Source organism: Panthera leo, chromosome C1 (genome assembly GCF_018350215.1).
Source record: "Panthera leo isolate Ple1 chromosome C1, P.leo_Ple1_pat1.1, whole genome shotgun sequence".
NCBI lineage: Eukaryota > Metazoa > Chordata > Mammalia > Carnivora > Felidae > Panthera > Panthera leo.
In genome coordinates, this window is record NC_056686.1 from 176,722,298 (window position 1) to 176,737,390 (window position 15,093).

General features: G+C 38.2%; 1 protein-coding gene across 3 annotated transcripts in view; it reads left to right on the plus strand.

Annotated features, from left to right (window-relative positions):
- Positions 1-1,653: 1,653 nt before the first annotated feature.
- GLS (glutaminase) overlaps positions 1,654-15,093 on the plus strand; it is an 85,542-nt gene continuing 72,102 nt past the window's right edge. For all 3 annotated transcript variants that reach the window (XM_042949484.1, XM_042949485.1, XM_042949486.1), the window contains exon 1: positions 1,654-2,284. In XM_042949484.1, coding sequence (XP_042805418.1) covers positions 1,890-2,284 — 395 coding nt within the window. In that variant the 5' untranslated portion in view covers positions 1,654-1,889. The remainder of the gene's footprint in view (positions 2,285-15,093) is intronic.

Below are 15,093 nucleotides of genomic sequence, written 5' to 3' on the forward strand. Positions count from 1 at the left end.
AAAGAAATTTACAAAGAATTTTCATAGGAAAATTAGAGAAGCTAAGAGAAAAGCTAGGAGGAAAATAACGACTGGATTTGTCAATAGCTTGGAAGTGGAGAGAAAGGAAACAGTCAAAACTGATAACCAGTTATATCTAAGAGGTCACACAATATTCAGGTTTATGTCATTGACAAGTCACTGGAAAGGTTAGGCAGGGCTGATATTCGTTACCTCTCCTCCAAAAGTTGATGTTCCTTTTCCTGAATACTGTATATTATTACTTTGACTCTTCAAATTTTAGTGACAGGTAATGTTAAGTAGTAATAAAAGCCCTCTAAATAATTTGCAATTGTCTGAACTTTTTTTTTTTTTTAAGGCGATACTTAACCGATTTACACATGATAGCCTTCTTCAGGTTCTTTCGGTTGAAGAGCAGATAGAAAAAACTTAAACATGAGCGAGACTCTGACATGCCAAAGGTCACAATAGCCTGTAGGGTACAGATTTCCTATTAATCTAGTGCAATATTTTAAGATTCATTAGATTACTAATGCACCTAGTTAATGCACCTGACGCACACCCTTCCTGGTTCATAAAAATCATCCCCATTAACTTTTGTGGATCTATGCATTTAAACCTAATTGTTTCAAGAAACAGTCTAAAAACCTTTTGTCGTGAAGTGCATAGGTAGGCTCAGAGAAAAACTCAAGAGTTTATCAGATCCTTGGCTCTTTTCCCACAGACCAAACAGGATAAACAATAGATACTAGGCTGAAACGATTTAGAGAACCAGAACTCAGATGCTTCTATTTTAAAATGATGAAGCAGCTTTTAAAATACAAAAGTATCTACAATTATGCTTTCCAGCAAACTAGTGTCAAGGGAATCCTTGCTGTTCAAAAATATTTTTGAGATACCAGTGTACATTAAAAAAATAATTTTTAAAAAGGAAAGCAGTCGTATTCTGGAATCTCTCTCGCTCTTCGCCCTCCCCCGATCTCCAACCTTCCAAATGGCTAAGTCGCATAGCTGAAAGGATTTTGCTCATTTTTTCCAAAACACTTCACATCTGGGGAGTGGCCAACCATGGAAAGTTTCAAGTAAATGTAACATTTGGGAGAGAGACGAGGTTCGTCTGGGGCTGCCTTTCCTGGACCGCGGCCCTCAGAGGTGTCTCCTCACGTCCTCACCGGATAGCCCGGGCCAGCTGCAAGCTTGGACCAGCCAAGCTCCGACGGCTCGGCCAGACGCCAGCTCCGGCCAATCCGACTGGCTCCCGGCCACTCGGCTGCAGGGGCTCTTGCCGGTCAGTCTCCCCGACAGTTCGAGGCCCCAGAGTCCAGGAGCCAATCTGCTTCGTAAGTGACGAGACCCCTGACTCCTCAGTTTCCAACTAGGGCAGCCTCGCGGTTGGCAAAGCGAGAGGGAAGCGGCTACGCTAGAGCCCCTCCTGGCTCCCACGCCTCACACGTCAGTTCGGTTCCTCTCCCCGCCCCCTGCCAATCTCCACCCCGGCTCTCCGCGCACCCTGCGCGGAGAGAAATTTGACTGCTACAGTCACCAATCAGGAGAGAGGTCGAGAATCTGAGCCAATCGTAGCAGGGGAAGGAGGGAGGACGCGGGCGTCCTCCCGCCCCCGAGAGGGTGAGCGCGGAATGTCTCTGGCCCTCCCCTGCGCTTCAGCCTCAGTGCGGAATCCTCGGCGGCGTGAGGTGAAGCGGCGGCGGGCAGCCTCCTGAGCAGCAGCGGAGGCTGCGGGAACCGGAGTCCAAACCACACCCACGTCGCTGCTCCTATCCACTTCTGCCCTCTCGGTGTCCCACCGGAGACTGCGTTTCCAGAGGAGAGCGGCCGCCCACGCCCCGAGCATCCTCCCTAGTCTAGCGGGCGCTGACAGACCCGGCGGCATGATGCGACTGCGAGGCTCGGCGATGCTGCGGGACCTGTTCCTGCGGCCTCCCGCCGCTTCCTGCGCAGCTCTGAGGCGGGCACAGCCCCTCGTCACACTGTGCCGGCGTCCCCGAGGCGGGGGACAGGGGGCCGCGGGCCCAGCGGCCGCCGCGCGGCTTTACCCGTGGTGGGGCGGGGGCGGCCGGCCGGCGGGGCCCCTCGCGCGGGGACTGTCTAGCTCCCCTTCGGAGATCCTGCAGGAGCTGGGCAAGGGGGGCACGCAGCAGCAGCAGCAGCAGTCTGGGGCGTCGCCGCCCGCGGCCCCATCGGCTCCCAGCCCCAAGGACGGCCCCGGGGAGACGGATGCGTTCGGCAACAGTGAGGGCAAGGAGCTGGTGGCCTCGGGCGAAAAGTGAGTGTCTCCGCTAGGCGGAAGAGGCCTCCCCCGCGTGGGGCCCGGAATCGGGCCCGGGAGGGGCCTGCGGTGGGGCGGGATGGGAGCGGAGGTTCGAGAAAGAGAAAGAAAGAGATGCCGGGCGGCCTGCGCAGTCTGCGCCATGTGATTAGGTCCGGCCCCGCCCGCGCCTTCCCCGTCGGCGCCCCTCCGCTCGGCCCCCACTTCCCTTCCCCGCCCCTGGCGCGGGCCGCCCGGGAGGAGCCGCGGAGGGGCCGGAGCGGCCGGCCTGGGCCATTCCGCCCTCGCCCCCCCCCCCCCCCCGCCCCCGGGCCCGTCCTTTGGGGCTGCGGCTGCCTGGCCCGCGCCGCGTGCTCTGCTCCCCGGCTCCGGGCTGCAGCTCCTGGCCGCCTGCCCAGCTCTCCGTGGGTGATGCCACACGAACATCTCCACCGAGTGACATTTAGGAGTCGGGTGTTTAGCATACACTGCGCCTTCCTGACTCGTCATTTTTCAGGCTCAGGTTTCTTTCTCTCTAAGCCTGCCCTCCTTCGATCGCTCTGCCACTATCTCTTTAGAAGCCTAACGTGGCAGAATATTCTTAATATTTCTGGAGTGGCTTTCAGGCGTGGTGTCGAGCCATCTGGGGCACCGGAAATAATGTTTTCGAAAGGAGATTAAGGAGGAAGAGAGTCATGTGGCCGAGAAGGGGCACGCAGTACAAGACTACCTGTTTGCACTGGGGACCAGCTTTGGCCTAATGTCTTCCATGAGATGGGCGAATTTTTTAAAATAATCAAAATAGCCAAGATGAAATGTGACTGGTAAAACACTAGGAAAAATCAGAGTTATGTAGTTTTTGTGATTTAAATACTGATAGAATGTTAAGTCATCTATGCCACACAGCATTTTTGACTTAAAACTAAATTGGTTTTTCTTAACAAATGGGAAGCAATTTCTTGGTTATTTTGTCTTGTATAATATAAATGGACCCCAACTTTGTTTTCCCAATATGGGTAAAAATATAACCTGTATGCTTTCTTTATACGCTACCATTTTGCTGACGTTGTACTGACATTATGTGACCCGTTTTGCCACCCTGTCACTCACATTACTGTCTTCAGCTTCAGATCACCTTAAGTCAAACTGAAAGTGTGGTGTGATTTTTATACTGAATCACAGGTCTGCTTAATGTTTCCTGTAATTGAAGTTGGCACCTTCCTAAAACATTCCAAGCTTAAGTTTTCCCAGACTGAAAAATGTTATTTTAATGATGGGCAAAATTTGTGGTATTCTGTGATAATGGCTTTGTGTCACAAAGTCTTAGGAGCATATAGGTAGGTCATTTAACATCTTTAGTTAGATGATTTAAATCCCTTCAAGGTCTGAAAAGCTAGACTTTTGTTAAATTTCTATCTCTCGTGTTTTTTAGGGTCTAGAATGTGTATGCTTAATCTCATCTGGTACTCACTTGTACCTTATCATCTGGTTTACCAGGCATGAAACTAGTTTAAATACCTGAGCCCAGGGTTACAGAATTACGAAGTGCAATTGCTAGCATTTAAAAGTTGTCCTTGAAGGCTATGGGATGGGAATTGTTTTCTATTGAAAATGTCTTCCAGTTTGTGTCTTTTCAGTGGCACTAGTGCCCTTTTTTTTCCTTCTTGTCAGATAGGAAATTTAAGCTCACAAGAACTTTCTAGCTTCATTTCCTTCCAAATAAGAAATCGTCTCTTAGCAGTAACTTTGGAAACACTATTTTGGTTAATACTTACTGACAACGATACATAAAAAAAGGTCCTGTACTGTACCCCAACCACCAAAGAAAATCAGTCTAGGGAGGGAATCCTTCAAGAACATTTGCTCAGCTGACCTGGGAATTTGAATGGCCAATAAGACAATCTTGTTTACCTTAGTTCAAAGGAGTTTCTTTTTCTGCCACTGAAGTTTGGAATAATAGCTAGACTGGCTCAGGAGCAATCCAAGTACTATATATGATAATCCTGAGAGCTTTGAATCAAGGATTTCAAGAGTGAACCCCAGCTGACTTGAATTCATACATACACTTGAAGAGCACTGGCCTCAAGATTGTTAAGACATTTTTAATCTTTTTAAAGATTCTATTTCCTGAATGATCTGGTTTCCAAATGTAGTTTTCCTCTTTTGACTCCTTCCATTTTGCCTTTGTGTAATAAACATTTCTCTCATTCTGGGAGGTAAGCTTCCAGTTGATCCTGTTATCCTTTCTAATGCTCAGCTTCCAAAATATAGTTCATCCCTCAGTCAGCAAGCCACCCGGAATGCCAGCACTCACGACTCTGCCAGGTTTTATGGAAGATTATTAAAAGAAATAACCATGTGAAATTAAATGAGTTAACATTTTGTAAAAGGCTTAGGACAACAATTTGGTATGTGTTAAAATAGTATATAAGTGTTTATTAAATAAGAATAAAGTTGCTTCATCTTCATGTTGTAAAACATGACAAGGACATTAGCCTTTGAATTTTAGGCTCATACATGAGAAATTTCTTTTTGTTTTTTTAATTTCCAGAAAAAATTTCTCTTGAAAAATTATTGTACTTCTATTTGATTTGTACTGTTTGTCTTTTTGGCCTACTTACTAGTAAGCTTAGAGAATTTAATACTTAACCATAGCAATTTTATTAATTAACATAGCTAACATATTTGCTTTTCCTCCTTTCCTTGGTCTGACTATATTTTATTAACCTTACTATATTATATTTTGGAAAGAGGTGGAATATAAGCAAGTTACCTACTTACCTTTTTTCCATAGTCAGATTCTTTGAACCAGTGTCATCCTAGGCTATGCCATCTCCTTCAACCAACTTCAGTCTGGTTTAGATTCCTGGTTTAACTTAAGATTTTACTACTGTCTTAAATACCCTATAGAAAATATGATTTTTGCTTAGTTTTCCCTGTAGTGCACTTACTTAATTTTGTTGCTATCATTTTATCATTTTGAAAATCCACTTGGCTGTCTTCATTTTTTAAATTGTCCTCTTTGCTTTCCTGGCACTTTTTGGGTTTGCTCACTGAGTAAACCCTGAGGCTAAGGTCTTTGCTTCTTTCCCACTTGTCTGCCTTCTCCACAGCATGTGCCTTCTCTCAACTTTGCCTCTCATGATAATATTTCATTTCTCATCCAAACTCTTCTCACGTGTATGTCCATGTATTTGATGACCCAAATTAAAAGTCTGTACCCCCATATCCATTCTTTTGTCTCATTTCAGTCTTTTGAGATTGTTTATAGAGTTTTAATTTCAAACTACCATTCTCTTTCTAAAATACCAATACAGACTGGAATGAGCATTATATCAAAATCACAAATCATGCTGTAGCATTCAATATTCTTGATGAACCTTTATGCCGAATGTTTGCCCAGCATGGACATTTTACCTCACTGTTTCTTCTCCATCAAGCATGCCATGCTTCATTTCTATGAAGCTTGTGTGTATCCTATAGTGAAGAGTCCCTGAAAAGAATTGCCAGGTTGGGATGAGGGACATTTTTGTTACCTTTTGTTTAAGCATTTTATTATTTAGTTAGGAGGGAAAATGATACAACCGAGGACTAGGCTTGGAAGTATCAGCACATGTATGCTCTTTAGTAAAAGGGTAATTCATATAGGGTACAATATTGACAATACAGGATACAGTATTCCATTAAAACAGTGAGATCATTTTTTCCCTATCAGATTGGCAGATGTTAAATTAAATCAAGTGATGCGGAGGGTGTGGGGAATAGGAACTCTTACATTGCTAGTGGAAGTATAAATTAGTTCAGCTATTTTGGAAGGTGGTTTGGTAGTATTTGTCAAAAACTGCATACCCATGATGAAGTAATTGAATGTTTGCTCATCTACGTGAAGTCATGGCATTTAAAAATATATTTTGGATTAAATATGCATAATTAAAAATGTATTAAAAGTGAAAGGAAACATTTTTATACTGGCTTCAGATAGTATGACTTTTGGTAGGTCATTTTTTTTTAATATTTTAATTTTTAATTTTTTAGAGAGCGAGCAGGGGAGGGAGGCAGAGGAGGAGAGACAGAAAATCTTAAGCAGTCTCCACACTCAGCGCAGACCCTGACACAGGGCTCTATCCCATGACCCTGGGATCATGACCTGAGCTACCCAGGTGCCATGGTAGTTCATATTTATTAAATGGAAAGTGAGGGGCATAGAATCATTACATTTGTATGCTGTGAGAATTGAATCTCAAGATTAAATGCTTATGCATTGCAGCAAACATTGAATTGGTCTATAGAACAGTACTTGATAATGAAGTTGAGACAGTGTTTGGCAGGTATAATTTCAAAGTGAAAGAACGTCCGTGAAATAGGTGACAAATTTTGTCATTCTTTAATGCATTTCCTTTTAATGTGTAAAAGTGAATGTATTTACAGTTCACTTAAAATCAAGATTGAAAGTATATTTGAGGGATTCCTCAACACCTCTGATTTTATTTGTGATTTCTTCCATTAAAATTTTTTTCAGGTTACAGTTACCAGTGAGCTTTAGTTTAGTGGCCATTTGAAGCATACACCATAACATTTTTTGCTGCCTGATACTTCTATTAAACCACGGCTGTCTATTTAGTCATGGCTATATCTGTGGTGACCTGTAATTAACGAACTGCATGCTATTTAATAATTTTTAGATGAAGTTCACTGAAAGCATGAATTAGATCCTGAACTTTAGTTTCTGAGTTTTAGCTTCTTCTTTTCAGGCTTTACTGTTTACAAAGAAGTCTGCCTACTTCAAAATCAACTAACTCAGGAAATGACTACCACATTGAATTCAATTTTTTTTATGAGGCGCTATGTAGGGAAAAGTAACAAGGGTTGGAAGGGCACTATTTTAGTCTGAAAAAAATAAATGTCACCTTGAAGAGAACTTTGTTGAAGATGTTTGTGGGTTTGAGTTTCAGAAAGTTACTTAAAATAAGTAAAAAGCTATACTTCTTCCTTGTGACTATGAAGTGAAGAAAAATTATGGCTGTAGAAACAAGGTCTAATTGTAGGATTTGCATTCTTTAAGGAGCACACTCTTTAATTCCTGTATAAGTCAAGGAGTTGCCTGTCTGCCTTTTCACCTTTTAAGTCATTTGCTAGGAAGAGTACTTAAGAAAGCTGAGTGAACAGATATATTTATAAAAATAATTGCTAATTATTGATATCTCTGAGGTAAATAGCTTTCAGGTAGAGATACTTAGGATTTTATCCTGGAATCTTTCTACTCAGGTATAAAATTGCTTTGCTTATGAAACATGGTGCATATAACTAATTACTGTACTTGTTACTTTTCTGGCCACTTACAACACAGTAGAAGCATGATAATGTGTTTTCTTGGCTTCCTTTGGGGAGTATTCTCTGGTTTGTATGTAACATTATTGCTTATCGCTTTCTAAATATACGTTTATAGTGAAAACACTAACTTTAAAACGGAACTAACTTTAAAATGGAACTATTAATATTGCATAATGAACAATAAGTTGGTAGATTTCAAGATTTGAATATATGTATATGTGTGTGGGTGGGTTTTTTTGTTTTTTTGCCTGTTAATTTCTACTACAGGCCTCTAAAGATTTTTAAATGGTCATCTTCATGAAGGTGTGAGTGACATAGGCACTTCCTTAAGATTCTTGGTGGGAGTTCTTAAGAGACAGAGAGAGAGAGAATCCAAGCAGGCTCTGCAGCTCATCACGGAGACTTGATGTGAGGCTCAGTCTCACAACCATGAGATCATGACCTGAGCTAAAATAAAGAGTTGGATGCCTAACTGACTGAGCCATCCAGGCACTCCAAGAGTACAGGCTTTTTAAGAACAGTTTTAAAACTGTGTGAAACTTTAAATATATTCATACATTTTTAGGAGTCTAGGCTAACAAACTTGAGTTGTAGGAAGATTTATTCATTAATACTTTTGGTACAGTACCCTACATATTAGAGAAGAATGGAAAAAAAACTTGTGTTCAACATTAGTGGAATGGTTGAGTAAATTATGATACATACATACATATGAGAGTCTCTTTTTCAGTCATTTAAAATGTATACAGACACTTTTGGGAGATGTAAGAAAATGTTAGGTCAAAAGTTAGAATATAAAATTTCTATGCAGTATGATCTCAAGTGATCCTTAAGCTTTTTTTTTTTTTTTTCCCTTAAGCTTTTAAAACATGCTTGGAAAAAGTATTTTGAGGAAAACAAATGATATCAGCAGTTGTGGTTTGTGAGAATGGACATTTTTTTCTCTGCCTCTTTAGAGTTTATTTTAAGATTTCTCATTATGAGTACAATTGACCCTTGAATAATGTGGATGTTAGGGGTGCCAGCCTCTTCTCACAGTCAAAAATTAGGTTACTTCCCCAAAACTTAACTACTGATAGCCCACTGTTGACTGGAAGCCTCACCAATAACAAACAGTCAATACATATTTTGTATGTTATATGTATTACAGACTATATTCTTACAATAAAGTGAGCAAGAGAAAATGTTATTAAAATCACAAGGAAAAGAAAATATATTATAGTACTATACTGTATTTATTGAGAAAAAGCCACATGTAAGTGTACCCACATGGTTCAAACGCTTGTTGTTCAAGGGACATCTGCATTTATAACTTCCATTATTAGAGGAACCACATCTGTTAATTTTAAAATTGTAAATATCTACTAGTCTGCTATTCTAATATACTGTTTCTGGTACATATAACAGGAAGTACCATTACATTAAAAAGTTAAAAAAAATGTACATGGATTTGTATAGCTCTTCTCAGCATTATCCAGTTATATTCACTATTTGCAAACATCAAACTTTTTCTGAACTATTCTTAGTGTAAATCTCCTTAGAAAATGTTGCATATTTTTTGCCACAGTAAAATATAATGAAGAGTTTAATGTTTCTTGTTCCATCTCGGATTTTACCATAAGGGAGCATTACTATAGTGATGTTCGCAGGCAAGTGTTGGCAAACTTTTTCTCTCTGAAGGGTCAAATAGTACATATTTTTGGCTTCACAGGCTATCTGGTCTGGGTTAATACTATTCAAATTAGCTGTTATTAGCAAAGCTGTCATGGATGGTTGGTAAATGCATAGGGACAGCTGTCTTGCAATAAAACTTTATTTACAAACACAGGTGGCACTGCTCTAGTTTGCTGTTAGTGGCCCCTGTACTAAACTGTATTTAGTTGTGTAATGTGTTCCCTCATATTATGATTAGTTCCACTTTGAATGAGTTTGTTCCTTTGTGGATTTTTGTATCTTGTATCTGTTGCTACATCTTGTTCTTTTCTTCCTGTCTCCACTTTGGCTATTTTCTCTTACTCTCCCCTTCTAGACCCAGTTCTCCTCAGCTTTTAAAAAAAATTGCAGTAAAAATACACATAACAAAATTTTTTATCTTAACTATCTTTAAGGGTATGGTTCAGTAGCATTAACTACTCTTTGAGTCTCTTTTTTTTTTTCTTTTTTAAAGAACTTAAGATAGTTAGACTTTAGGTATAAAATGTGTGTGTATAGGTCTTCTGTGTATATGTAGGTCCTGAGTGAATAAAGTTTATAGTCTTTAGTATGGGAATTTAGGAGGACCGTCTATTTTAGCAGCTCAAAAACTGAAAATTGGAGTTGAAAGTGACTTTAAAGACATCTAATTCCACTTCATTGTACGTAGTTTATAACTTGGCCACATATACTAACTGACCTAACTAAATGACTGAAGTTCATAAATATTAGGATTTATTTTGTCTTTTCATCTACCATTAGATTAATAAAATACTGTACTGAATTGATTACTTTCTAGGTACAATATTGGAAGAGACCTTAAAAACCCATCTCCCTAGTTGATTTTTTTTCTCTTCTGTTATACTCCTGCAAGTTGTTACTCATCTCTGAGTGAATACTTCCTTGACTAGAGTTCACTGCCTTGGAACATAGCACCTTCCATTTTCAGAGCTCTTTTGTTTTTGTGTAGCTGAAGTCTCCCTTTCATTAACCTACATATTTTACTTACTTCAAAGACATCATCTCTAGTATGGTATTAAAGTGGTTAACAGAAGTCACTGTATCTATTTTTACAACTAGATTGATGTATTAAAGGATACTTGACCGAAGGGATAGGTGGACTAACAGAGCTGGACATCAGGGACTTGGTCTGACCAGGTCCTCATCCTCCCCTCAAAGGCAAGCAGGCCGCCCCCTGGGCTGGACTTCTGAAGTTGTACATGTGGACAGTTTGCCATCAGCTGATAATGGATAGCTCAGCCACTAGCTTTTGTGCTTCTTACTTTGGTATGTTCTTGAATAAATTTCAGTAAAATCCAGTTAGAACAGCAACCCTAATTTAACATAATCTCATCCTCACTTTTTATAGGATTTAACAAAGTGGAACAACAGTTTAGTTCTCTAACATAAGTAATTTCCATATTAGCATTTTGGTTAGAAATTCTTCATATATAAAGAGTCTTAACCTTTAATTATTCTGAACGAATTCTAGGTATTTCTCCTAAAATGGAGGGCTAATAATTGAGCACAATTGGTATGGTATACCAGGAAGTATATAGAAACTAAAGACCAGTTTTCCAGGGCTAATTCTGGCACAACCACTTAAGAATTGTGTGACATTAGACATGTTGCTTGACTTTGAGACTCCGTCCTTCCCTGTAAACCTTACTTTAGCACATAGGGTTTTAAGATAGCAGGAGATCCTTTCTTAACAGTAAAGCCTTAAACTATGTAATGTTTTATTTTTAAATTTCACCAATAATTAGACTTGGGGCAGAATGACTTGGAGAATAAGCAGAATTCATCACTTTGTCAGACTTATGATGTATATGGTCAGCCCCCATCAGTTGAACTTTCAACCCCATATGCTTACTTAATTAATTTTTATTGAGGTGTAATTAGCATACCATATTATATGGGTTCCATGTGTACAACATAGGGAGTCCACATTTATATGCATTGGGAACTGATTACATTAAGGCTAGTTACCACCTGTCACCATACGGTGTTGATAAATATTACTGACGGTGTTCCCTATGCTATATATTACATCCTAATAGCTTATTTTAGAACTAGAAGTTTGTATTTCTTAATCCTTTCCCCCTTTTTGGCCCCCACCTCCCAACCCCTCTCCCCTCTGATAAATACCACCTGTTCTCTGTGAGTCTCAACTTACTGTCAGCCAGCTCACTTTAAATTCAGAATGATAAACCAATATAAAAACACTTTTTTTTAAAGATCATTGTTTTAAAATGAAATAAGTAAAAACATCAAAGTGTTTTTTTGTATTGTTAGTGGAGCTTTTTTTTTTTTAAACTTAGTTGGGGAAAAAAAGTTCCTGACTTTCTGATAGGTTTACCATGCTATACTAGGTGTTTGAGTTCCATGGGCTTGACCCCTGCAAAAAAATACTAAGGAAGGTAATATGCCAGCCTTGAAGGTTTATAGTTTGGAGAAGTCAGGTAATATGAAATATTATTTAACAAAATAAGACTAAATATAATTCGTTTCAATTTTTTTCCTTCTCATTTTGCAGTTCTTAAAGACTTGATGATTTTCCTTTTCCACCTTTCATTTGATACTAGAGTTTTTTAACTTTTAAGATTTTAAACTATGAGGGAGAGTTTGCAGTGTTGCTCCTAATTATGTTATACTTCCTTAATTTCTCCCACCTGTCAAGGCACAGTTGAATGCTTACTTTGTACTTCCTAATACTTTTATTTTTTATTTAAAAAAAATTTTTTTAAATGTTTATTTTTGAGACAGAGAGAGAGACAGAGGATGAGCGGGGGAGGGACAGAGAGAGAGAGAGACAGAATCTGAAGCAGGCTCCAGGCTCTGAACTGTCAGCACAGAGCCTGACGTGGGGCTTGAACCCATGAACAGTGAGATCATGACCTGAGCCAAAGTTGGATGCTTAACCCAGGCACCCCTTCCTAATACATTTTTTACCCTTATATCCTAGTACTTGCCATAGTCTTGGCTCTCCTAGACAGCATCCTTATTTTATTCATCTTTACATAGGCTGTATAAGAAAAGTACAAAACTTAGTGATACAGCCAGGGAGTGCTAAAAAGAGTATAGAAAATCTGGTTGGGGAAAGCCCTGTATAATGACTGAAATGATGATTGATACCTTAAAGGATTAGGAAAAGGAGGATTATAAACAGAAGACTTATATGGATTAAAAAATAAAGGTAAGATAGGATTTATTTACAGATTCATGAATCTAGTTAATTAAAAGTGATAAGAATAGATAGTACAAAGCCATATATAGAGAACTGAATACCAGACGGAGGAGCTTAAATTGTCCTTCGGTATTGGGTAACTGGTTGATCAGTAAACAAAGTACCTCGTTTTATGTTGCAGAAATTGGCCCTGAATTTAAACACCATATGTAAATTTTTAGGAGGTGGTCTCCTCATTTATTATTTAATTTATATAGATCTCTCTCAGCCGTGAAAATTAGGTATTTTAACAGCTCATAAATAGAAACAGCCACCCTAATTCATATATCTTATGCTCTCCCAGTTTACTGTTCCTTGTAAACACCCAGTGAATGCTTACCTTCATTGTCTTGGTCATTCTGTTTCCTTTGCTGGGAATCCCTTTCTGTTGCCATGTTTTCAACTCCTACCCATCTTTCAAGTGTAGCTCAGATTCCATGTCTTCTAAAAAAGCTTTACCTTATTAGTCCATAGTGAAGTAATTTTTCAGAGTGTATCTCATTGTCCCTTTCTTGTAATTACTCATTATGTATGTCTTCTTTTTTCAATTTAGACTGTAAGCAACAACTAACATAATGCTGTACATGTCCTAGATGCCAGTTAAATATATGGCATTTTTTTTTTTTTGTTTTCTTAAAGAATGATTTCTGTGTTTTAGGCAGGTATTTTGTGAGGGTAAAATAGAGGAAGGAATGGGTAAATGAAGTCACAAAATGATGGTGAAAGGATCTTAAGGACAGTAATTAGAAAGGAAGTGAGGGAAAATGAAAGGGAAGGAATAAAAAAGTATGAAACAAGGATTTATCTGGATTTACTAATCTTCTATATGTGTTCTATTTTAGTTGCTGAGTGTCATGACCATTTTATATTTTTCCCCAGGGAATCTGGAGGGTTCACTTGGGTTTCTCAGTAGTTGTAATGATTTGAAAGCCTCCTACAATCTAGTGGGTTTTTTTGTCATTAAAATTTAAATACTCCTCAAGGATCTCCTGGTTACTATATGCTTAAAATATACTTTTTAGCTTTAAAATTTTCATAGCAAAATACATTACTGTGACGTGTTGCCACAAATCCATATTAAATTTGGGGAGAGAAAAGGGGGTAATATCAAGAAAGATCTTTGGAGTAATTTCTACCTGTTTGAAAGTTGGAGAGAATCTTTTCATTTATTTGTTCACCAGAGTGTTGAAGCTAACACCTTCTCAGATCAGAGTCTGAGATTTTAAATGCTGAGATAGGTAGTATTCTTTTTATCAATTTTGACCCATTTATTCTGTGAGCATATTTTTTAGAGATGACTTAAATCTCTCCTCAATGGATAAAAATTAGTCTCTTGTCCAAAAGCAAGTAAATATTTACTTTTTTTGCTAGCTCTGACAATAACATGGTCATTTAAATTTTTTTGTGCTCTGTACCATAAGGTAAAGAAGTGTATATTTTATGCTATTTACTTAGCTTTTAGGCAAAGCAAATACCATTTACTGGTGTGGTAAATACATAGAAAGCTTATTCTGCAGTTTTTTAAAGTGACAAACTACCACTATCTAAAGTTTATTTGACAAACCATTTTATGTAAATAATTGGTATGTTATTTTCCACTGATGTTTTGATGGCTGACTCACTTTTTCTTTAAATATTAGGTCATCAGTATTGTTGAATGCTGTTTAATGATTTTGGATCAGAGTAAGACCTAGAAAAATTGTACCTTATGAGAATAATAACTGGGTAGTAAGTTTGAGAGCCAGCATACTGTAGTGGTGAAAAATATGGACTCTGGATTCAGAGAAATGGGTTCTAAATCCATCTCTGCCACGGTGCAGTCTTGGGAAACTTCTTGAACTATTTGAACCCTGTTTCATTTTATATGTATATATATATATATATATATATTATGTGTGTATATATATATATATATTATGTATATATATATATATATTATGTGTATATATATATATATATATATATATATAATATATATATAAATTTATTTTTCCAGGATATGTCTTTAAATTGTGGTAATCTTATGTGTTAGTTTTTAAAGACTTTAGCATGAAATTGATACATTTTAAGGTTTACTTTAAAAACTAAAAGTTGGTGTAACAGCTTTGAAAGCAAGTATAAATGATATTAATACCAATACTAATGTTTCTTTTAGGAGAAATTTTATACGTGCGAGTGTAGCTGTTCATGTTCTGTGAACCAGCTCTATATTCTGTTGTCTTTTAAGATAGAAATATATGGACCCACTAGTAATTGGAAAGTAATTATATTAGGAAATAAATACATGTGGTTTTACTGACGTATAGGACTATTAAGTAATCTTTGGGTAATTCAGTAAATATTTAGATAGAATATCTAGAAAACTCTTTTTAACAGTATAAAAACACAATTTTATACAGACCTATGTTCTGTGAGTTTATTTTATAAAAATAATGTGTACAATTTTCCCATGAAACCTATGGCTAGTCCAAAATTGTTCTGAAATTAAGAAAACGAGTATTCCATCCTTTCTTTCTCTTTAATTTTTTCTCTTACTTTCTTGAAATATAAAGTCTTTTCCATAATATTTTACACACAC